This window comes from Bombina bombina, chromosome 5 (assembly GCF_027579735.1).
Source record: "Bombina bombina isolate aBomBom1 chromosome 5, aBomBom1.pri, whole genome shotgun sequence".
Classification (NCBI taxonomy): Eukaryota; Metazoa; Chordata; class Amphibia; order Anura; family Bombinatoridae; genus Bombina; species Bombina bombina.
Window position 1 is genome coordinate 257,106,970 of NC_069503.1, and position 26,295 is coordinate 257,133,264.

The 26,295-nt window shown below is 36.0% G+C and overlaps 1 protein-coding gene across 1 annotated transcript in view; it reads right to left on the reverse strand.

Annotated features, from left to right (window-relative positions):
* Positions 1–26,295, reverse strand: part of MLLT10 (MLLT10 histone lysine methyltransferase DOT1L cofactor) — a gene marked incomplete in the record, with an annotated part of 665,806 nt that overhangs the window by 501,476 nt on the left and 138,035 nt on the right. The window contains 1 exon segment of the mRNA XM_053713959.1: positions 7,325–7,434. Within this exon segment, the coding sequence (XP_053569934.1) occupies positions 7,325–7,434 (110 nt within the window).

A 26,295-nucleotide genomic window follows, 5' to 3' on the forward strand; every position in this document is an offset into this window, starting at 1 on the left:
ACACTCATTTTCATATAACTGCATGTAATAGACACTACTATAAAGAATAAGATGCACAGATACTGATATACAAATCCAGTATAAAACTGTTTAAAAACTTACTTAGAAGCTCTCAGTTTAGCTCTATTGAAAAGGTAGCTGGAAAGCCCACTGCAAGTGGGAAATAAGACACCCCCCTCCCCCTTCTTTTGCATATGAAAAGACCCTTTACACAAACAGGAGCAAGCTGGAGTAGGTAGCCGATCGTATTCTCAAAACTTTAGGGCTTGGTTAGAAGTCTGAAAATCAGAGCAATGTTATTTAAAAATAAGCAAAACCATTTTTTTTTTAAAAAAAACAAAATACTTTGTGGGCTATATAAATAGATCATCTACAAAACTTTTGCCAGTTTGCCGTTTCATGTGACAGTCATCAGTCAATCACAAAACTCATTTATGTATACACTGTGAACTCTCACAAGTGTTCAGTAAGAACTGGTGCCTCAAACTATAAAGAAGAAGGAAAAAAAATCTTCCTCGTCAACTTCAATTTCTTAGTAAGACAAGTGGAACTTTCCTACCCTATATGTGTATCTACACAAACACACACAGTTATCAGTCACTAAAATAATTCAATTCATTATGTGTGTGTGTATAGATAGATGGATAAATCTCTATAAAAAAAGGAAATGGTCACGTGCTATTGCTTGGGTAAGTAATGCATTTATATATGCCTTTTGATAGTAAAGGCGTTAATTACCCATCTCCATAACATTTAAAGGGACACTGAATCCAATTGTTTTCTTTCCTGATTCAGATAGAGGGTGCAATTTTAAGCAACTTTCTAATTTACTCCTATTATCACATTTTCTTCATTCTCTTAGTATCTTTATTTGAAAAGAAAGAATGTAAGTTTAGACGCCGGCCCATTTTTGGTGAACAACCTGGGTTGTTCTTGCTGATTGGTGGATAAATTCACCCACCAATAAACAAGCGCTGTCCAGGGTACTGTACCAAAAATTGTCTGGCTCCTTAGCTTAGATGCCTTTTTTTCAAATAAAGATAGCAAAGAAAAATTGCTAATAGGAGTAAATTAGAAAGTTGCTTAAAATTGCATGCTCTATCTGAATCACAAAATAAATTTTTGGGGTTCAGTGTCCCTTTAATAGTTCCATAAAATACACAAAAACAGAACACAGACTATTTCCACACATCCTTGTTTGGACAATCATATTGCCTGTTTTAAAGAGATACATACAACTTATTCCTAGATATTGTAAATAAACACACATATAATTCCCATATAAATACTACAGTATATGTTAAAGGTTTAAAGTAAAGAAACCCAAGTAATCTTTGTACAGTATATTGTAGGGTTTTGTAGTTATACTGTGGTTACTAACTTGAAAAGCTTTTAGCCTTTTACCTACATGTCAAGGCAAAAAAAAACAAAAAAACATAATTTAATGTAAATTGATTTAATGATAATTTGTGCAACATTTAATATTGGCTCAATTTAACTAAATATTAGCTTAAATTTTTACCCGGTCACCAATCAGTTTGGCAGTGCTAGCCTTTTACTACATGTCATAAGCTGATCCGAAAAAATATTCAGGCTACATCACTCTGCCAGGATTATGTTTTGTTTAAAGGGACATAACACTCAAATATTTATTTCATGATTCATATACAGCATATTATTATTATTATTGCAAAACTGGAAAGTTGTTTAAAAAAATAAATAAAAATTATACTTTCATTATTCAGTTAGATCATGCAATTTTAAACGAGCTTTATTAATGAATGTTAATACCTGTACATGTATGCATACTATGATGTATGTATGAATATATGTGCATATTCTTTCATTTATTTCTGTTATATTAACAATAGTAAAATAAAAACAGAGTTCATTTTACTCTTACAAACACTTATGTTATCCCTACATGATTTAAAGTCCCCAATGTCACTTAAAAAAAATGAATACGTACTTAAAAAAAAGTTGAAAATAAAATAAATTTTACGTAGTCATATTATTTGATATTGATTGGGGATATAAAACATTTAAATGTGTTACGGTAGAGAAGGAATAAAAGATGTTTTAGTGGTCAATTCCCATTTGAGCTACAATGATTAGATGCATGATGAAACACACAAGTACAAAAAAACAAGCTATTCCTGGATGGTCTAGCAGTTTGAGGGTTAATTAGGTCTGTCACCCTCCCCCTTTTTACCGTTTCCCTTCCTGTTCCCCTTCAAGGTCTCCAGGTTTATTTGTCAAGAGGCAAATCCTTTGTGCCTGAAGTTTGTGCTTATGGTTTGGAAAGGTTTATTTGTAAATGACAATCCATGCATATTCTTACACACATCAAAGAGAAGAAAAAAAACTCTTCCGTGTCTACTGCCTAGATACTCTCATTTCCTGTTTCAGTCTAGTCGCTCATCAGATTTGCAAAAATAATAAGACAGATCCATGAAACAGTGGCTCCTCAACATATGGAATTTTAATAAAAGGTTTCAAGATATGATTCTAAAACACAGGAGGTGTACACATATGTGGTATTAAATCTAAAAAAAAATATATACATATACATATATATATATATATATATATATATATATATATATATATATATATATATATACACATACACACACACACACATACATATATATATATATCTGCTTAAAAGATAGGAAATTTTGGTCACAAGACTAAAACATTATATGATCATTTTTTTAAGAATTACATTTTAAAAGATTTATAAATAATGTGTAAAGGAATTACAGGATTTCTTTTTTACACTTCTGTCCCTTACAATGTCCTATATATCTACAAACAACTTTCTTACTATAATAATACATTTTCATTACATGTGAATTTGTCTTAAATTTTTGTAACTTCCGCTTTTACAATTAAAAACCAAGAGAGCATAGTTTGCTTTTTGTTTTAAAAAAAAAAAAAAAAAAAACGCACACAACAAAAACACACTTGATTGCATTCCTTTCTCTTACATAAAATGTATTACGAACACAACAACTGGGGAGGAAAAGAAAAGTGTCTGAAATCATTATCTATACTTGTCTCTGTTGATACCATCACAATCTTTACAACATTATGAATAATGTTCCAAGTGAAATACTGGCGAGGGCTTTAACAGAACCTAGATAAACCATATCTACTGGCCTTCATTTCATCTTTGATTTATTTTATAAACATTACAATAAAAATTAAGAAAATAAAAATCCCAAGGTTTAATTTTAATACAATTATCAAAAAAAATTGACTTGTGACTTGCTTTATTCTGCAACATGAAAAGTTTATTCTTAGCAAGCTGAAAAATTATTTTTACGTAGGTAGACCATGGGCACAAACTTGTATGTGTAATAATGTAAAATATTGTATCACATAACCCATATGAATAACATTACATCATTGTATTTAACAGCATCTATTCTGGAAAGCATACTTCCTTAGGGGTTTGTTTTTCTGGTATAGTATAAACCTCTCTAGTTCCAGTACAGCATATCATTTTTATGTGGGATATTTGTGCGAGCAACAGATTACACTTTTGAGCGTGCAATTCACTAAGCTGCGCAACATGTGTATCTTGCACAATAATCAGCACACTATTTTAAACAGAGCTAGATAGGGTTATGTTTTTAATGATCAGCAGATAAGCCATAATCCAATCTAACAACTTTTAAGCAGTTACTGTTCTGCAGGATAAATATATGAATATTACATTTTTCCTAATGAATGCCTTCTGTTCACATTATCTCAATTTACATTTCTTTTAAAAAGGAAGTAAAAGTGTTCTTTCTGTATTCTAATAATCATAAAGAATGACCCAGAACCCTAAAATATGACCCTTCTGGGATTCTATAGAAAGTTCATTAATATCCTATTGGGTATGGGCCCTGATCTTAACCTAGACCTAACAATAGCCCTGCTCAACCAATTAGCGAAATGCCCCTGTAAACTCCATCTTAACCTTTTACAACACTTTAAATTCTGCTTAATCTTTAATAGCCCAGAATTGGAGGTCTCAGAATGTGGATGGATAGAGCACATGAAAGAAACACTATCCCTAGAAGAATATAGTTACTACAGAATATATAATTGGTCACTTTCTACAATAACAAATTATAATGGGAATGCAGTAGACAAAAGTTTGAATCTTCACTATAGAGTATATAGACGATAGTGAATACTAATACAGGAGAGGTGATTTTCACCTCCCTTATTCTTTATCTACGTTTTTTTTGTCCACTTTATTCAACAGTATTTATTTCCCAATTTGTTCCTACTGGACGGAAATCTGTTAATATATCTGCCTTGTAAACACTTATTTTAATGAATGGACAGACTTAATCCTTTTATGTTATGGATATTATAAGTTTTCTTTTTTTGTTTTTATTGTGTTAAATATCTACTTGCACATGGTTAATGATCTGGCATGACAGCATCATTTGGAAATGTATTGCTATACTTTAATAAAGCTGTGAATTATTTTTTTTTATTTAAAAAAAAAACAAAAAAAAAACATTTGTACTTCTCTTTTTGTACAGGTATTTAATACAATTAAACTTATGTTACACGTATCATCATTTCTGTGCTCAGCTATATGAAAGGGTTATACAGTATATTTTGAGTGAGCAATACAAAATTGTTACAATGTAAACCTAGCTAAAGCTATATTTAAAGTATTATTAAAAGTACATCCTAGTAGAACAAACAGCTTTAACGAGTGGCTACATTCGATGTTGCACAAAATGCTTGTGTGCAACTCTGTTTATACCCTGCAAAGAGGTAAAACACAAACACACCATTCCTGAGCTATGAGCCAATAAGGAGAGGCACATGTATATAGCCACCAATGCACTGTAGTTACATAGCAGGCTCAAAATGTGTGCTCAATCCTTTTGCAGGGGTTAAATGCATAGTTACAGCATTTTATTATTCCCCAGTTGTTGCCTTTCATACATCACATCATTTAACTGTTATAACTTCTATCAGTGACGTGCAGTGACATCAGAGGCTGGTGAGGCAGTGGCAGGATACGCCTTCATTCTTTAGATATCCTTTGTTGAAGAAATAGCAATGCACATGGGTGAGCCAATCACATGAGGTATCTATGTGCAGCCACCAATCAGCAGCTACTGAGCATATTTAGATATGATTTTCAACAAAGGACATCAAAATAATGAAGAAAATTAGATATTAGATGTAAATTGGAAAGTTATTTAAATTTGCATATGGGTTTCATATGGGTTTCATGTCCCTTTAAATGGTGTCTTGGAAAACTGGTCAACTTAGTAAACATCTGATTTTAGTTTAAAGGATTGTAACAGAAACTCTTGCCAGATAACACAATTCTTGCTCTGATTATGAGATCTAGAAATCCATGCCCATTAAAATATGTTTAAAACATACTTTTTACTTTAATGCTGCAAATTATGCTTATAGATTCTTTCATTACATAAGGGATGAGAGTCAGAGGGGGAGGAAGAGAGACAGAGAGAGAAAGAGACCATGGGGGAGAACAACACATAAGGAGAGAGATGGCTAGATATATATATAGAGAGAGACACACACACACAAGGGGGGGGCACTGCATTTTAAAGTAATAAAACAGCAGAGCTACAGAGAGTTCAGAAAATTAGTCTATAATTTAGTGTGAAGTACAGAGGCAAGCTGCTAAGTTAGTGGGTGTAAAGTTTGAGTAAACAAAATACAAAAACGACCCTGCTGTAAAAGAGTAAACAAACACTAAACCACATGCATTAAATTATCATTTTAACTAACAGAATCTTTTAGAAAAATCTTACTTTAATAAGATGTGGGTGAAACACTGCTCTCTGTGCCTCTCTCCTGCTCTGTAAGGATTCAGGAAGTGACAGTGGCACATTCCACTGCACTTAGAGGGGAAGAACAGAACTCTCTTTTTCACTTTAGCAAAGCTGGCAGCTTCACAGTACAGCAACAAAATATATGAAAGTAGTTTTTTCCGTTTTTGTTTTGTTTTATATGATTTAACATCCAGCCCCAACCCTATGTTCCACTTACTAATGCCTCTCGCTGGATTGGTTCAGCCCAAATAGGACTGCCTCAAATAAGCAGTTAATGGGCCATGCAATGATCTTAACCACTTGCATCCAGTAGATGGCGCAGCATGTTGTGTAATAGTGGGCAGACCTGCTTGTGCCTCTTCATTGCACAACATATAGCTGTGAGAAAAAAAAATGCTGGGAAAAAAAATTACATTTTTTTTTTAAAGACAATAAAAAAATATATATTTTTGCCCATATGAGAGGTGAAGCACTGCCTCACCTGCCTCTAGTGACTGCACATCACTGACTTCTATAGCTTACTATTCTCTACAGTTGTGAAAAATAACCAATATCACTCAAAGGAATACCCCCCCCCCCCCAGCTTACACAATTTTCAGTCACCAGCTCCTACTGATCATGTGCAAGAATTCACAGAATTTATGTATATGCATTTGTGATTGGCTGATGACTGTCGCATGATACAGGAGGAGAGGAAAAAGACAAATTTGTCAGTGAAACAAAATCTACTTTCTGGGAGTTCAGACTAAGGGGTCGATTTATCAAAATGCTTTCGCCAGTCTTTGAGCCCCTCACAAGAGAACCTGCACGCCATAATTTAACAAGCAGCGGTCATCAGACCGCTGCTTTTCTAACCTTACGCCACTGGGAGATTGACCACTCCTGCCCGCGCAATTGGCTGTGCAGGGTGCAGTATTGTACGTGAGCGCAAAATAGCGAGCTGCGGCGGACAGGGGCGCGTATATGTGCGCCCCTGTCCGCCTCAGCTTGATAAAAGCCCCCTAAGTGTTATTGCAATGTCTTTTTATCAACGATTTGTTGGTTATGCAAATCTACTGTATTTACTTGTCCTTTAAGTGCAGAAAGTCTTATGGGGTATGAATGGGATATTTATTGTTCCTGACTTGGTGAAAAAAGATTAAAAAAAAAAAAATCCTTGAGTCCTCAAGTTGCATAAGTGCTTAATAGCCTCTGGCATGCTTTTTTGTTTTATGCCTTCATTGGTTTTGATAATTCAATTAGATGTTTACAAACAGTAATGACACATACAGTGTCTTTTATACAGCTAAAATAATACAAGAGTGACGAAGGAGAAAAAAAGACGGATGCAAAGAAAAAATGTAAACATAAGGAATGTTGAATAATAACACTGCAATTATACAAGTAATCTGCTATGGTAACATGTTAATAGTTCAGCTCATATAGTACACTTAGAATCAGAGAACCATCTCCAATGCTCAATACATTCTCAACAACATAAATACAAATGTTACCTTATTGTAGCGCTCATGTGGCACTGACTGCAACACAATAGGCTCCATTGTAGAAACATTAGCAAACTGAACTTCTGGGATATATAGTGCACATACCACATGAGCCCAGCCTAGAAAAGAAAATGGTCAGTCAGAACTTGTTACAGGACAGATTTGAAGACATCAAATGAAAAACTGATTAGGAATTTTATATTCAGGTACTATACTATAAAGTGCCAACATATTCGGCAGCACTGTTCATATTTAAAGGGACATTAAACACAAATTCTAAGCTGCATGATTATGTACCTTCATATCTGAGAAAAAATAAATAAATGTATAATGCAGCTTTATTTTGTCAAGATAGCATTAGGTTTTATATTTTTTTCTTTTTTCCTGGTTTCCCTGTCCCCCAGAACAAAAGAACCCTTGGTAATCATTTACAAACTAATACACATATATAGCATGAACTTTGTTTGCACATGTGCAGTTAAGGAAAGAGCCTGGGGTAGCCATATGATACACACATACATATACACAATATTCACACCTAAACTATCTAGTATGCTCACTGCTGTTTCAAATAATGCTAGAGCTGCAACAACTAATCAGCATAATCGATAATAATCTATTATGAAAATAGTTGTCAACGTATCTCATAATCAATTAGTTGGTTTGTGCACAGCACCAGCTGCTTTACTCAAATTAGCTCCTGCACATGGTATTGTGTTTTATGGTTATGTCCTTAGCCTAAAAAGACGTCTACAGACATTTTACTTTTCACTTACTTTTTTAGGATACTAAGTTTCTTTTTAAGTTTACAACTACTCCTTTCTTATGTGCAACCCAGAAATAAAATAGGAGTCAAAAATTGGTTTGTTTATATAAAATCAGGTGATTTGGTACTATGCTTTGCATGATATAGTGCCGAGCTTGTTATTTACACCTAGCCTAGATTGATGGCATTTGTTATATGAATTGACTCACTATTACCTGTTTGCACAATTTTTAGTGGATCGCTTGCTATTGCTGATATATGTACTCTACAGATAAATGTGTAAGGCTGGGTTCTTTTACTGATATATAGTCTTTAGCCCTTTTGCCTTTTTTTTTCTATTTTTAATTAATTGTAATATGTATCAAATTCAACCTCTGTAAGTATATATCTGTTATTTTAAGAGTGGGCTAGATATTTTCCCCCCTATTTTTATAGATGGTTATTTACCACTGCATATAGATATTCAAGATATTTGTATGTTAAAATGAAGTCCAGGCTTACTTTGTTGAGAGGCCCCTTGCAATGGTGGAGAGCTAACAAAGATAAATACCACACCTTATTGAAATTGGCAAAACCCTACTTGTGCATCTCAGGCACCTCAACACCATCTGAGCACCTCTTCTCTGCTGCAGGCAAAATAGCTTGCAAAAAAGAGAGCCAGCCTTAGCCAGGACATTTTTGCATTTCAATGCAAAGTTTCTGAGTGAATAACAGAATGTTATTAACAGTGATATTTTATCTCTTACTAGTTCTATCCCTTTTCAAACAGTTTGTGGTTTTGTTTTGCTTAAAGGGACACCGAACCCAAATTTTTTCTTTCGTGATTCAGATAGAGCATGAAATTTTAAGCAGCTTTCTAATTTACTCCGATTATCAAATTTGATTTATTCTCTTGGTATCTTTATTTGAAATGCAAGAATGTAAGTTTAGATGCAGGCCCATTTTTGGTGAACAACCTGGGTTGTCCTTGCTGATTGGTGGATAAATTCATCCACCAATAAAAAAAGTGCTGTCCAGAGTTCTGAATAAAAAAAAAAAAGCTTAGATACCTTATTTTTCAAATAAAGATAGCAAGAGAATGAAGAGAAATTGATAATAGGAGTAAATTAGAAAGTTGCTTAAAATTGCATGCTCTATCTGAATCACGAAAGAAAAAATGTCCCATTAATTATAACAATTTGTTCTGCTGCTTAAAAAATTGGACCAACAGTTGTTTTAATGTAATATGTAAAGTTGTATATTTATAACACTCAGTATGTGGATTTTATTTTTAATATAGGAAAAAAATTATTTATTTTTCATCCAATTAATCGAAAAAATAATTGGCCAATTAATCGATTATGAAAATAATAGTTAGTTGCAGCTGTAAAGAATGCTATCATGATTGTTGATGCAAAACTGATAAACTACCTTAAAGGGATGTTAAACAGTCTGTATCATTATTGAAATTTAAAAAGTACTAAGCTGTGGTTATACTTCAAGGGACAGAAAACCAACATTTTTTTTCTTTCATAATCTGGATAGAACATACAATTTTAAACAACTTTCCAATTTACTTCTATTATCAAATTTGCTTCATTCTCTTGTAATCTTTTGCTGAAGGAACAGCATTGCACTACTGGCAGCTAGCTGAACACATCTAGTTAGCCAATCACAAGAGACAAATGTGTGCAGCACCAATCAGCAGCTAGCTCCCTCTAGTGTAGGATATGTGCATATTCTTTTTCAACAAGGGATACCAAGAGAACTAAGTACATTTGAAAATAGAAGTGAATTTAAAAGCGCCTTAAATTTACATGCTCTATCTGAATCATGAAAGTTTAATTTTGACTTTCCTATCTCTTTAATATAAAATAATTGCAATATGTATTTATCTATTTAAATTGATTTTTTTTCTACTTTTTTCAATACATTTGTGCAGTGTCCATTAATTCCTATTACAGCCTTAAAAGAAGGAGGGGGCCTCTGCAGGAAGGTTCATCTTAGCCTGATGTCATAAAACTTCTAGGCTTGTTGAATAGACTACTAGATAACAGGGACTTGCTCATGCCTAGATCAGTCAAAATGTAACCTAAATTCCAAAGATTATTATGGGTTATTTGTAGAGCGCCAACAGATTCCGCAGGGCTAATGTCAGCTCCCATATCACACTGAGAAGTTCTAAGTGCTCATTATGCAATAAAACAAGAGCAAATAAGAACAGATACAGTTGTGATGGTGGGGGTAGCTGGCTCAAGGAAAATGAGCTAAGATAATGAACCCAAGCCTACTTGGGAGAAGCGAAAACAAGCACTGTACATATTTTGCAGCAAAAGAAAGTGAAATAATGAATGTATTTTGAAATAATATTTCACAATCAATAACAAAATTTTTTGTTTATTGTTAAAGGGACAATAAACCACATTTTCTTTCGTGATCTGGATAGAACATACAATATTAGACAACTTTCCAATTTAATTTGATTATCAAATGTGCTTCATTTATCCTTAGCTGAAGGAACAGCATTGTACTACTGGCAGCTAGCTGAACACATCTGGTTAGCCAATCACAAGAGACACCAATCAGCTGCTAGCTGTGCATATTTTTCAACAAGGTATACCTAAAGAACAAAGTACATTTTAAAATAGAAGTGAATTTTAAAAAAGGTGTCTTTAAATTAAAGTTTAATTTTGACTTTCTGATCCCTTTAAACAATATGAGACTGTAACAAATGCTTATTATGTGTGGTTACATTGCAATGTATTTGCATTATTTTGTCCCCCTTTCCTGTAATTTAAAGAAACTGCAGATTTGAGAAAATGGTTAAAGTAATGTGTTCTGCCATGTTTGAACTTAAAGGAACAGTAAAGTCTAAACTTAAAAAAATGACAGTATACTGTAAAATTGTTTTTCCCTTAATGCGTTTCCAATGATTTGTATTCCAGCTGCAGAGTATAAAATGTGTTTGAAGTTGCTCCTTTGAGTTTAGTTTTCTATATGAAATAGCTGGTTTTGTTCTTTGACTCCAAAACCCATCAAAATGGTTTGAGCTAGCAGGGAAAATCACATTTGCATCTTTTATCACTTCCTTATCTGTATCTCTGTTTGCATACCAAATCTCACTACTTAGAAAGAACAATTGGAAATGAAGATTTTATTACATATGTAAAAATTAGGAGTATCTCTAGATTTAACCATGTACATAATAAAATGTATGGCTCCTTAAAAATGTATACCTGGAATCTCAAAATTCTATATGCACTCTAAGTTGTATATTAAATATTTAACTACTGCTGCTGTAAGCACAAACTGCATCTTTAATTAGATGATTCTTTGTGGCCAGCGAGGTACATTTACATATTCATGGATATTTTGTTGACCAAATGTCCCCCAGGCCTTCACTCACTTAACAACATTAACATATGATCAGACAGAAATGGAGGGATTGTACAGGAGTGGTATAAAGACAGTGTTTACTCAAACAGAACTCACAGTAAGTGGTTAAAAAAAAAAAACAGAAAATAAACAGACACAGCTTGTTTCTTGACAGGCATTTTATAATACATTCTCAGATCCCTTTAAATTCAGCACTTCGGTGTTTTATTACGCATAATTCAAATTTGCCATAGACATTCATTATTTATTTTGACCAAGTTTCCCAGTAATTTAACTCTAAAAACTGAATTTCCAATTCTGAGAGCTAGAATCGCAAATTGCAGACTTTGCAAACCTAGCCCTGCCTCAGTGGAGATTAAAAGATAAAGAACAGCAAAACAGATTTTGCTAACAAAATTACATTGGCAGACTGTCTCCAATTCATTAATTAGTAAGTGTAGATTGGCTCTTGGATATAAGGCAAGCGCAGACTGGAGAGTTTTGTCATTGAAAAACAATTGCAGCAAATTAGGTTTTAAAAAAAACACACAAAAACACAACAAAACAAACACACACTGATATAAAGTGAGCAAATAAAACGATTGTGCACATTTTGATAATGAAGTAAATTGGACATTTTTTTGTTGCATGCTCTTTCTTAATCATGAGAGTTTAAATTTTTACTTTAGTATCCCTTTAAAACGTTTACTGATCTCCAGATAGTTAGCTACCCACTATAACTAGAAACTTTCTTATGTCATGTACTGTCACAATAATTGTTTATTATTTTTGTACAACGTGCCTTTAACAGTGTTCATAGCAACAAGTACTTTAAAGGGACACTCAATCAAAATTAACTTTTCATTATTCAGATAGAGCATGGAATTTTAAACAACTTTCCAATTTACTTCCATTAACAAAATGTGCACAGTCTTTTTATATTTAACTTTTTGAGTCACCAGCTCCTACTGAGCATGTGCAAGAATAAGCGTGTATGCATTTGTGAATGGCTGATTGCTGTCACATGGTACGTGAATGCATTTGTGATTGGCTGATGGCTGTCACATGGTACAGGGGGAGTGGAAAAAGACAACTTTTAAAATTGTCAGAAAAAAAATCTACTACTCATTTGAAGTTCAGACTAAGTGCTATTGCATTGTCTTGTTATCTTGCATTTGTTGACTATGCAAATCTACTGTGTTGACTGGTCCTTTAAGATTCAACCTATTTTAGTTTATGAAATATTTTTAGCAAAAGTTAAACTTTTGCAATCTGGCTCATTCTTAAAACTCTCCTGTGCAACCACTAGAATGTACGGTGGATGATTTCTGCTCACCAAGTGAATCATTAAATATATTCCTATTACAGCCTTACAAGAAGGATGGGGCCTCTGCAGGAAGGTTTCTCTTACAGAGATTTACTCACTAGTTTTTAGACTTAACCTCATTTTGTGCAGAGATTTAACTGGGTCACTACAAGTGATCAAACTGTACACTACAGGGGTTCAAACTGTTTTTAAAGGGGGATAAAAAACAAAAATGTTTCCTTCATTATTCGGATAGGCTAAATATAGCCACCAATCAGCAAGCACTACCCAAGTGCAGAATCAAAGATGGTCTGGCTCGTAAGCAGGCCCAGCAGTGTTTGTGATTGGCTGGTGGCTATCACATGATACAAGGGGAGAGGAAATAGGAAGTAACTTTGAAATTTGCCAGAAAAAATAAATAAATAAATTTATACTTAAATAAATTTCTCTTTTTCATTTGGGATGATGAGAGTCCATAGGTGTCCATAATACATGGGATATATTTCCTACCTCTAGGAGGAGGTCAAGAACCCTCAAAAGAGTTGTAATCCCTCGTACCTACTCTCCCCACTCGGATAGCCGAGCAGAGAAGAGAGAACGAAAAGGTAGCAAGAAAAGAAAGGAGGGTTAAAGGGACATTATACACTAGATTTTTCTTTGCATTAATGTTTTGTAGATTATCCATTTATAAAGCCTATACAGCTTTTTTTTTCCGCTTTTTTTTTTAACGTATAGTTTTGCTTATTTTTACATAACATTGCACTGATTTTCAAACTCTTAACCAAGCCCCAAAGTTTTAGGACAATACTGATGTATACCTACTACAGCTTGCTCCTATTTGTGTAAAGAGTCTTTTCATATGCAGTGGAAGGGGGGAGTGTCTGGTTTTTTTTTTGCTATAGAACCACTTGCATTGGGATTGGTTAGGAGTCTGAAAATCAGCACAATGTTATTAAAAATAAACAAAAACTATACTTTAAAAAACAAAACAAAAAAACTTGTATAGGCTATTTAAATGGATCATCTACAAAAAATGTATGCAAAGAAAAATCTAGTGTATAATGTCCCTTTAAGAGGTGCAAATACGAACTGTCCCCCATATTCCAAAAATCTGGACGGATTCTATGGACTCATCATCCTAAAAGAAAGAAATGTACCACTAATACAAGATAATGAGAGTCCATAGGTTTCCATAACATGTGGGATACAATACCCACGCTTAGAGTCCATGCTAAGGACAGGTGGGACAAAATGATGCAGTTCCTATTTGCTGGACACTACAGTCTGAAGGACTTTCATGCCAAAAGCAGCTTTGGAAAAAGCATAACTATCAAAATGGTAAAATGCAGTAAAAGTATGGAGAGAAGACCAAGTTGCAGCATTGCAAACCTGTTCCAAGAAGGATTCGTATTTGAAGGCCCAAGTAGTAAATACAGACCAGGTAGAATGATCAATTACTCTTTTTGGAGGCGGTTTCCCACAACCAAATAAGCCTAACGAATAGTCTGCTTTAGCCATAATGCCAAGGCCACCACAGTAGATTTTTTACCCTTTCTGGGACCTGAAAAGTGGACAAACAAGCTAGAAGTCTGTCTAAAATCTTTAAGGCTCTGACTACATCTAAATTGTGTAACTGGCGTTCTTTAGGGTTAGAAGGATTTGGGCACAGTAAAAGAACAACAATTTCCTGATTAATATTTTCTAAAGACACTACCTTCGTGAGAAAATCATATTTCCCTCAGAGGACAGCTTCATCCTGATGAAAAACCAAGAAGGGGTGATCAGAAGACAGAGCAGAAAATTCAGAAACTCTTCTAGTGGAAGAAAAGTCTAGAAAATAGAGAACCTTCCAAGACAATTACTTTTGGTCCAGGGAATTCATAGGTTTAAAGGGGGGGGGGGCGGCTTGCAAAACAGAGAGAACTAGATTCAAATTCCATGGGTAAGAAATGGACCTAAAAGCAGGGCAAATTCTCAACGAGGCTTGAACAAAAGTATGAACAATTTGGCCAGGTATTTGTGAAACAAAATAGATAATGCCAAAATCTGACCCTTTAAAGGACTAGCCCATAAACCCTTATCCAGTCCATCCTAAAGAATTCTAGGGATTATAAAAGAATTTCCAAGAGAAACCAGTGGTTTTCTTTGGACCAAGACAGAATGTGAGATACCTCTCGCATAGCTAAGGGACTTCAAGTCCCTCTCTGATGATTGATGTACACCACAGCAGTGACGTCTGACTGGAATCAAATTCATTTTTCCTGTTTGAGAAGGAATCAAGATTGAAGGGACCGAAGAAACACACTAAGGTCTAGGAAGTTGATAGGTACCCTTGCTTCCAAAAGAAGACCATGCTTCCTGTGCCCTTCTAGACTCCCAAACAGTGCCCCAACCCATCAGACTTGCATCCCTAGTGACTATGGTCCAGATAGGCCGAAGGAAAGAAGCTTCAAGGGTCTAATAGGGACTTTGTCCCCACCATGCGATCGTTTGACTGAAGAACTGAGCTCCATCTGCTTTTCCAGAAGGAAACAATCATTTGGCCACTGGTGAAGCATGGACAATTGGAGAGGAAGAAGATGAAAGTGAGCAAAAGGTACCAAGTCTAATGCTGCTACCATAAGACCCACTACTTCCCTACATTGTGCTCCTGATGGAGAATGAGCCATCTGTAGGAAACAGTCAGTCGTAAGTTTGGTTCTGCGAAGGTCTGTGAGAAATATGCACATTTAAACAGAGTCTATGATCACTCCCAGAAAAACCACCCTTGTTAAGAAACTTTTGTGGACATTGATTTCCCATCCATGTTACTGAAGGAAAGATAGCATTCTGTGGGAAGGAGCAGTAGCCAGAGAAAGACCGAGCTTGGATCAAAATATCTTCCAAAAAACATAATTTATGTAAGAACTTACCTGATAAATTCATTTCTTTCATATTAGCAAGAGTCCATGAGCTAGTGACGTATGGGATATACATTCCTACCAGGAGGGGAAAAGTTTCCCAAACCTCAAAATGCCTATAAATACACCCCTCACCACACCCACAAATCAGTTTAACGCATAGCCAAGAAGTGGGGTGATAAGACAAAAGTGCGAAAGCATAAAAAATAAGGAATTGGAATAATTGTGCTTTATACAAAAAAATCATAACCACCACAAAAAAGGGTGGGCCTCATGGACTCTTGCTAATATGAAAGAAATGAATTTATCAGGTAAGTTCTTACATAAATTATGTTTTCTTTCATGAAATTAGCAAGAGTCCATGAGCTAGTGACGTATGGGATAATGAATACCCAAGATGTGGATCTTCCACGCAAGAGTCACTAGAGAGGGAGGGATAAAATAAAGACAGCCAATTCCGCTGAAAATAATCCACACACAAAAAAAAGTTTAAATCTTATAATGAAAAAAAATGAAATAAGCAGAAGAATCAAACTGAAACAGCTGCCTGAAGTACTTTTCTACCAAAAACTGCTTCAGAAGAAGAAAACACATAAAAAATGGTAGAATTTAGTAAAAGTATGCAAAGACCAAGTTGCTGCTTTGCAAATCTGATCAACCGAAGCTTCATTCCTAAACGCCCAGGAAGTAGAAACTGACCTAGTAGAATGAGCTGTAATCCTTTGAGGCGGAGTTTTACCCGACTCGACATAAGCATGATGAATCAAAGACTTTAACCAAGACGCCAAAGAAATGGCAGAGGCCTTCTGACCTTTCCTAGAACCGGAAAAGATAACAAATAGACTAGAAGTCTTTCGGAAATTTTTAGTAGCTTCAACATAATATTTCAAAGCTCCAACTACATCCAAAGAATGCAACGATCTTCCCTTAGAATTCTTAGGATTAGGACACAATGAAGGAACCACAATTTCTCTACTAATGTTGTTAGAATTCACAACCTTAGGAAAAAATTAAAAGAAGTTCGCAACACCGCCTTATCCTGATGAAAAATCAGAAAATGAGACTCACAAGAAAGAGCAGATAAATCAGAAACTCTTCTAGCAGAAGAGATGGCCAAAAGAAACAAAACTTTCCAAGAAAGTAATTTAATGTCCAGCGAATGCATAGGTTCAAACGGAGGAGCTTGAGGAGCCCCCAGAACCAAATTCAAACTCCAAGGAGGAGAAATTGACTTAATAACAAGTTTTATACGAACCAAAGCTTGTACAAAACAATAAATATCAGGAAGACTAGCAATCTTTCTGTGAAAAGGACAGAAAGAGCAGAGATTTGTCCTTTCAAGGAACTTGCAGACAAACCTTTATCCAAACCATCCTGAAGAAACTGTAAAATTCTAGGAATTCTAAAAGAATGCCAAGAAAAATGATGAGAAAAACACCAAGAAATGTAAATCTTCCAGACTCGATAATATATCTTCCTAGATACAGATTTACGAGCCTGTAACATAGTATTAATCAGAGAGTCAGAGAAACCTCTATGACTGAGAATCAAGCGTTCAATCTCCATACCTTCAAATTTAAGGATTTGAGATCCTGATGGAAAAAAAGGACCTTGTGATAGAAGGTCTGGTCTTAACGGAAGAGTCCCCGGTTGGCAAGTGGCCATCCGGACAAGAACCGCATACCAAAACCTGTGAGGCCATGCTGGAGCCACCAGCAGAATAAACGAGCACTCCTTTAGAATCTTGGAAATTACTCTTGGAAGAAGAACTAGAGGCAGAAAGATATAGGCAGGATGATACTTCCAAGGAAGTGACAATGCATCCACTGCCTCCGCCTGAGGATCCCTGGATCTGGACAGATACCTGGGAAGCTTCTTGTTTAGATGAGAAGCCAGATCAGATCTATTTCTGGAAGTCCCCACATTTGAACAATCTGAAGAAATACCTCTGGGTGAAGAGACCATTCGCCCGGATGTAACGTTTGGTGACTGAGATAATCCGCTTCCCAATTGTCTATACCTGGGATATGAACCGCAGAAATTAGACAGGAGCTGGATTCCGCCCATACCAGAATTCGAGATACTTCTTTCATAGCCAGAGGACTGTGAGTCCCTCCTTGATGATTGACATATGCCACAGTTGTGACATTGTCCGTCTGAAAACAAATGAACGACTCTCTCTTTAGAAGAGGCCATGACTGAAGAGCTCTGAAAATTGCACGGAGTTCCAAAATATTGATTGGTAATCTCACCTCCTGAGATTCCCAAACCCCTTGTGCTGTCAGAGACCCCCAAACAGCTCCCCAACCTGTCAGACTTGCATCTGTTGAAATCACAGTCCAGGTTGGAAGAACAAAAAGAAGCCCCCTGAACTAAACGATGGTGGTCTGTCCACCACGTCAGAGAGAGTGTCGAACAATCGGTTTCAAAGATATTAATTGAGATATCTTTGTATAATCCCTGCACCACTGGTTCAGCATACAGAGCTGAAGAAGTCGCATGTGAAAACGAGCAAAGGGGACCGCGTCCAATGCAGCAGTCATAAGACCTAGAATTTCCATGCATAAGGCTACCGAAGGGAAAAATTGAGACTGAAGGTTTCGACAAGCTGAAACCAATTTCAGACGTCTCTTGTCTGTCAGAGACAGAGTCAAGGACACTGAATCTATCAGGAAACCTAAAAAGGTTACCCTTGTCTGAGGAATCAACAAACTTTTTGGTAAATTGATCCTCCAACCATGTTCTAGAAGAAACAACACTCCTAAAAGACTGGAAAGGTTCTTTCTAGTGAAAATGAGCAAAGGGAATTGAATCCAATGCTGAGACCATAAGACCTAAAACTTCTGTGCATATATAGCAACTGAAGGAAATAATAGAGACTCAAGGTACCGACAGACGGAAACCAATAGAATTATCCCTTTGTCTGATAGAGACAAAGACAGTGACACAAACTATCTGGAAACCTAAAAAAGGTGACCCTTGTTTGAGGAATCAAGAGCTTTCAAACAAAAGATCCTCTAACTATGTCCTGAAGAGCAAGTGAATCATATGAGATTCCGCATCCTCAGAAAATAATCTGAATGAAAACAGAAAAATAAAAATATGCATTTATTGTATCTAAGGAAAACAAATAATGCTATCAATGACCATAAAAAGGCAAAATAGTTTGAATAAAACTCCAAACCCGGTTCCTAAAAAAGGAACTGGAAGAAATACCCCAGAAGATTCCAGGTCTGAGCAGCGCTTGAACCCCATGGGTGCCTAGCCATGCTTCAACAGTATCCAAAATATATTGGACAGAAACACACTTAAAGAAAGTGTTAGCCTTACTGGAATAAAATCAAAGAAATTTGGACAAAATAGAACCAAATAAATTTCAAAGAAATCTTAACCTGCCCCTTACCAGCCAAGCTTGAATACGGCATGTACATTGCAATATTAGGGAGCTGATTTCGAACCCCAATTAAAAACATGTTACTTGGGAAAGAACTCAGGAATTTGTTCCTTAAAAAAACAACCAAACTAGTATAAGCTTAAAGTTTTAGTCTTAGAACTCAATCTTGAAGCCCAGAGTAACAGTTAAGAATTGAATCCAATTATAAAACAAATAATTGATTATCTTAGAACAAAAGAAATATGGATTTTTTTAAAAAATCACAAAATTCTTCTAGCTAAAATAGCTAAAAACATAGATTAACCCTCATTTGCGAAAATATTCAATAAAATGAAGACACAAATGAAATTATTAGCATGATAGTCTAGTTTAAAGGGCCAGTCAATACAGTGGACTTGCATAATCAATAAATGCAAAACAACAAGACAAATGCAACAGCACCTAGTCTAGTAAATGTTGTCCCTTAACAATGCTAAAATAAATCATAATCTGATACTTGATCTTAAAGTAAACAGAAAAAATGAAGCAATTGCAATATCCAAATAAATTACAGGACCAAGAAAAGTACCTGAAACTAAATAATTTTCCATAAATAAGATACAACTATCTAAAGGAAAATAAATACTATTTTGCTATAGAAACAATAGCATAATTAGTAGAAGTAGAGATAGCCCCAATAAATTGGAGAACCCTCCAAATTGAATTTAACTGCAGGCAAAGAATATAGTTTAAAACCTTTGAAGAAGGAATAAAAGAAAATTCTCAGCCTATTCCATTCCCTAGAATGGGGAATTGGAAAGAAAAACCTCTGAAAACACAGAAGAAATAAATAGGCAGAAATAGTGTCAGCTAGTCTTAAAGAACTAGTTACCTGAATATCCAAAATAATCAACACCTTTTCAACAAAGAACAAATGTACTTTAATAATAGAAAAATAATAAAAAAGTAGATTTGTTAGTGTCAATATCTGATGAAGAAAATTTCTGAAAGAGAAAAAACATCATCAGAGAAGGATAAATCAGTATGTTGTTGGTCATTTGAAACTTCAATAATTAAAAAAGAAGTGAAAAAGACCCAAAAATTTTATTAGAAGGCACGATGTCAGACAAAGCCTTTAAAATAGAATCACAAAAATATTTCTTATAAATCTAAATATTTCTTGTACATAAGATGTAAGAATGGAAATATATAAAGCATAAACACTAATGGATTCTGCATGTAAAAGTATATCATAATAACTTATTACAAACCATTGCTAAAGATAAACATTTATAACATTTAAAATAAATGAACTTAGCTTTGGTAGAACTGAAACTCAGTTAAGCGGTTTTCCAGAAGTGGCTTCTGATTCAGGGACAATCTGAGACATCTTGCAATATGTAATAGAAAAAACAACATATAAAGCAAAAAAGATCAAATTGCTTAAATGACAGTTTCAGGAACGGGAAAAAAATGCCAATGAACAAGCTTCTAGCAACCAGAAGCAATAAATAATGAGACTTAAATATTGTGGAAACAACAATGACGCTCAAATTGTTTTAGCGCCAAAAAATCCGCCCACATTATTTGGCGCCTAAATGCTTTTGGCGCCAAAAATGGCGCCACATCCGGTAACACTGACATTTTTTGCCGCAAAAAACCTCAAAAAAATGACGCAACTTCCGGGGACACGTATGACGCCGGAAATGACAAGAAATTTTTTTCGCCAAGAAAGTCAGCGCCAAAAATGACGCAATAAAATGAAGAATTATCAGCCCCCGCGAGCCTAACAGCCCACAGGAAAAAAGTCAAATTTTTAAGGTAAGAAAAAATGATTTATTCATATGCATTATCCCAAATATGAAACTGACTGTCTGAAATAAGGAATGTTGAACATCCTGAATCAAGGCAAATAAATGTTTAAACACATATATTTAGAACTTTATAAAAAAGTGCCCAACCATAGCTTAGAGTGTCACAGAAAATAAGACTTACTTACCCCAGGACACTCATCTACATATAGTAGAAAGCCAAACCAGTACTGAAACGAGAATCAGTAGAGGTAATGGTATATATAAGAGTATATCGTCGATCTGAAAAGGGAGGTAAGAGATGAATCTCTACGACCGATAACAGAGAACCTATGAAATAGACCCCGTAGAAGGAGATCATTGAATTCAAATAGGCAATACTCTCTTCACATCCCTCTGACATTCACTGCACGCCGAGAGGAAAACCGGGCTCCAACCTGTTGCAGAGCGCATATCAACGTAGAATCTAGCACAAACTTACTTCACCACCTCCACAGGAGGCAAAGTTTGTAAAACTGATTTGTGGGTGTGGTGAGGGGTGTATTTATAGGCATTTTGAGGTTTGGGAAACTTTGCCCCTCCTGGTAGGAATGTATATCCCATACGTCACTAGCTCATGGACTCTTGCTAATTTCATGAAAGAAAAGGGGCAATGGAGATTCCTTGAGCTCTGATCACTGCTAAGAGAGCCCCTAAATTACCTTTGTGAAGATGCAAGGGGCAGTGGCCAGACTGAAGGAGAGGGCCATAATTTTTTAATGCTTGTTGAAAAGCAAACATCTGAAACTGATCTTTGTGAATTGGGATGTATATAAATATAAATATATATATATATATATATATATATATATATATATATACACACACATACATACACATACATACATCCTTTAAAGGGACAGTTTACTCAAAAATTTCTCCCCTTTAATTTGTTCCCAATGATCCACTTTACCTGCTGGAGTGTATTAAATTGTTTACAAATAGCTCCTTTACCCTTATACTGGCATTTGAAATTGTTGATTTAGCATGTGGTATCCCCACCTATTCTGAAAGTTTGTGGTCGCACGTACCAGCTATAGATAAGCTTTGTAAACACAGCCAGCAGAAGAAACTACACTCCCAGTGGGATATAGCAGAAATAAGGTAATAAAATGTTAATTTTCCATTGTTCTCTCAAAGTACTGGTTATTGTTTTAAGGACAGATATAAGATAAAGAAGCAGGTATATGAACACAATGTAATACAGTAATGAGATCGGATTATACCTACAAGCTCAACACATTTTATTAGGATGTGGCTTCAAAACACAAAATCAGAGCTTTAATATACACAAATAAGCCTTAAAAAGCATACATTTTTTACTCTGCAGTTGGTAAAAAAAACAATTGAAAACACATTAAGGGAAAAACTTTTATAGTATACTGTCCCTTTAAGTTTATGGTTGTCATAAATTGACCCTCCTGACTAGAGACAAAATGGTACAGATTGTTTACATTTTGAAAGAGGGTACACAAATAAATTTGTTCAGAGTCTTTAGGTCCAGGACAGGATGGTAGGGGCCTTCCTTCTTTGGGACAATGAGAAGGTTGGAATAGAAACCCTGTCCCTGTTGAGAGATTGGAACAGGTTGGACCACTCCCATGCCCGATAAGTCTTGAAGACATTGAACAAAGGCAGCGCCTTTACAGGATCGTTTTGAATGTGAGACATATGAAACCGTTCCCAGGGAGGTCTGGTGCAAAATACATAATATTGAGAACCCAGGTCTTCTGAAACCGAATCTGTAATTGGGCAATGAAATGAGGGATTTTAACTTTGAATTCACATATTTTTGGTGTTAAACACATAGGTAAAATGCTATGTGAAAAGGCTGAGAACCACCAACTATGTAGTACCTGTACAGGGAGAGTACACGGTATAGTTACTGGGCTGTGTTTAGTGTCTGAGTCACTTACATGAACTTTTGCACCCCTCCACTGTATCTTACCAGCTTGCTGAGACCTTTCTTCCTCACAGAATGCTGATGCCGTAGAGGGCCCATCCAGTGAAAGTAAATATACTGCAGAGGATACTTTCGGATATACCAGCAACCCCCTCAGGTGGAGGCTAAGGGATGGGGTACCCCCGACGCCTGAGGGCAACTATGGTAGAGAGATCTACCCATGAGGCTTCTGACATGCCATACCTGAGATTCCTTTACTGCTGCTTTACTCAGAATCTTGTAGAAATGATCCTTACGTCTTCCCTCAGTGAAGATGCAAGAGTGTTTTGGGTCGCAAGTGAGGTCTGAGCTCCCAAAAAATTATAATTTATGTAAGAACTTACCTGATAAATTCATTTCTTTCATATTGGCAAGAGTCCATGAGCTAGTGACATATGGGATATACAATCCTACCAGGAGGGGCAAAGTTTCCCAAACCTCAAAATGACTATAAATACACCCCTCACCACACCCACAATTCAGTTTAACGAATAGCCAAGCAGTGGGGTGATAAAGAAAGGAGTAGAAAGCATCAACAAAGGAAATTTGGAAATAATTGTGCTTTATACAAAAAATTATAACCACCATAAAAAGGGTGGGCCTCATGGACTCTCTTCACAATATGAAAGAAATGACTTTATCAGGTAAGTTCTTACATAAATTATGTTTTCTTTCATGAAATTGGCAAGAGTCCGTGAGCTAGTGACATATGGGATATCAATACCCAAGAAGTGGATCTTCCACTCAAGAGTCACTAGAGAGGGAGGGAATAGAATAAAAACAGCCATATTCCGCTGAAAAAATTAATCCACAACCCAAAAAAAAAAAAGTTAATTTTCATTTTTGAAAGAAAAAAACTTAAATCAAAAGTAGAAGAATCAAACCGAAAAAGCTGCCTGAAGAACTTTTCTACCAAAAACTGCTTCCGAAGAAACAAATACATCAAAACGGTAGAATTTAGAAAATGTATGCAAAGAGGACCAAGTTGCCGTTTTGCAAATCTGATCAACTGAAGCTTCATTCTTAAAAGACCGATCTAGTAGAATGAGCTGTAACTCACTGAGGCGGCACTTGACCCGGCTCCAAATAAGCTTGATGAATCAAAAGTTTCAACCAAGAAGCCAAGGAAACAGCAGAAGCTTTCTGACCTTTCCTAGGACCAGAAAATAAAACAAATAGGCTGGAAGTCTTCCTAAAATCTTTAGTAGCTTCCACATAATATTTCAAAGCTCTTACCACATCCAATGAATGTAAGGATCTCTCCAAAGAATTCTTAGGATTAGGACATAAGGAAGGGACAACAATTTCTCTATTAATGTTAGAATTCACAACCTTAGGTAAAAATTGAAAAGAAATCTGCAAAACTGCCTTATCCTGATGAAAAATCAGAAAAGGAGACTCACAAGAAAGAGTAGATAACTCAGAAACTCTTCTAGCAGAAGAGATGGCCAAAAGAAACAACACTTTCCAGGAAAGTAGTTTAATGTCTAAAGAATGCATAGGTTCAAATGGAGGAGCCTGTAAAGCCTTCAGAACCAAATTTAGACTCCAAGGAGGAGAAATTGACTTAATGACAGGCTTAATACGAATTAAAGCCTGTACAAAACAGTGTATATCAGGAAGTATAGCAATCTTTCTGTGAAATAAAACAGAAAGAGCGGAGATTTGTCCTTTCAAGGAACTTGCAGACAAACCCTTATCCAAACCATCCTGAAGAACCTGTAAAATTCTAGGAACACCATGAAATGTAAGTCTTCCAAACTCTATAATAAATCTTTCTAGAGACAGATTTACGAGCTTGTAACATAGTATTAATCACCCAGTCAGAGAAACCTCTATGACTTAGAACTAAGTTCAATTTCCATACCTTCAAATTTAATGATTTGAGATCCTGATGGAAAAACGGACCTTGAGACAGTAGGTCCGGCCGTAACGGAAGTGGCCAAGGCAGGCAACTGGACATTCGACCCAGATCCGCATACCAAAACCTGTGTGGCCATGCTGGAGCCACCAGCAACACAAAAGACTGTTCCATGATGATCTTGGAGATCACTCTTGGAAGGAGAACTAGAGGCGGGAAGATGTAAGCAGGATGATAACACCAAGGAAGTGTCAGCGCATCCACTGCTTCCGCCTGAACATCCCTGGACCTGGACAGGTATCTGGGAAGTTTCTTGTTTAGATGAGAGGCCATGAGATCTATCTCTGGAAGACCCCACATCTGAACAATCTGAGAAAACACATCTGGATAGAGAGACCACTCCCCTGGATGTAAAGTCTGGCGGCTGAGATAATCCGCCTCCCAATTGTCTACACCTGGGATATGCACCGCAGAGATTAGACAGGAGCTGGATTCCGCCCAAGCAAGTATCTGAGAAACTTCTTTCATAGCTTGGGGACTGTGAGTCCCACCCTGATGATTGACATAAGCCACAGTTGTGATATTGTCTGTCTGAAAACAAATGAACGGTTCTCTCTTTAGCAGAGGCCAGAACTGAAGAGCCCTGAGAATTGCACGGAGTTCTAAAATATTTATTGGTAATCTCGCCTCTTGAGATTTCCAAACCCCTTGTGCTGTCAGAGATCCCCAAACAGCTGCCCAACCTGCAAGACTTGCATCTGTTGAGATCACAGTCCAGGTTGGCCGAACAAAAGAAGCCCCTTGAACCAAACGATGGTGATCTATCCACCATGTCAGAGTGTCGTACATTGGGATTCAAGGATATTAATTGTGATATCTTTGTATAATCCCTGCACCATTGATTCAGCATACAAAGCTGTAGAGGTCTCATGTGAAAACAAGCAAAGGGGATCGCATCCGATGCTGCAGTCATGAGACCTAAAACTACCATGCACATAGCCACTGAAGGGAATGACAGACTGAAGGTGCACGCATGCTGCGACCAATTTTAAGCGTCTCTTGTCTGTTAGAGACAGAGTCATGGACACTGAATCTATCTGGAAACCTAAAAAGGTGACCCTTGTCTGAGGAATCAAGAAACTTTTTGGTAAATTGATCCTCCAACCATGTTTCCAAAGAAACAACACTAGTTGATTTGTGTGAGATTCTGCAGTACGTAAAGACTGAGCTAGTACCAAGATATTGTCCAAATAAGGAAACACCGCAATACCCTGTTCTCTGATTACAGATAGTAGGGCACCCAGAACCTTTGAAAAGATTCTTGGAGCTGTTGCTAGGCCAAATGGAAGAGCAACAAATTGGTAATGCTTGTCAAGAAAAGAGAATCTTCGAAACTGATAGTGTTCTGGATGAATCGGAATATGAAGGTATGCATCCTGCAAGTCTATTGTGGACATATAATGTCCTCCCTGAACAAAAGGCAGAATAGTCCTTATAGTCACCATCTTGAAAGTTGGTACTCTTACATAACAATTCAAAAATTTTGGATCCAGAACTGGTCTGAATAAATATTCTTTTTTTGGTACAATGAATAGGTTTGAATAAAACCCCAGACCTTGTTCCTGAGG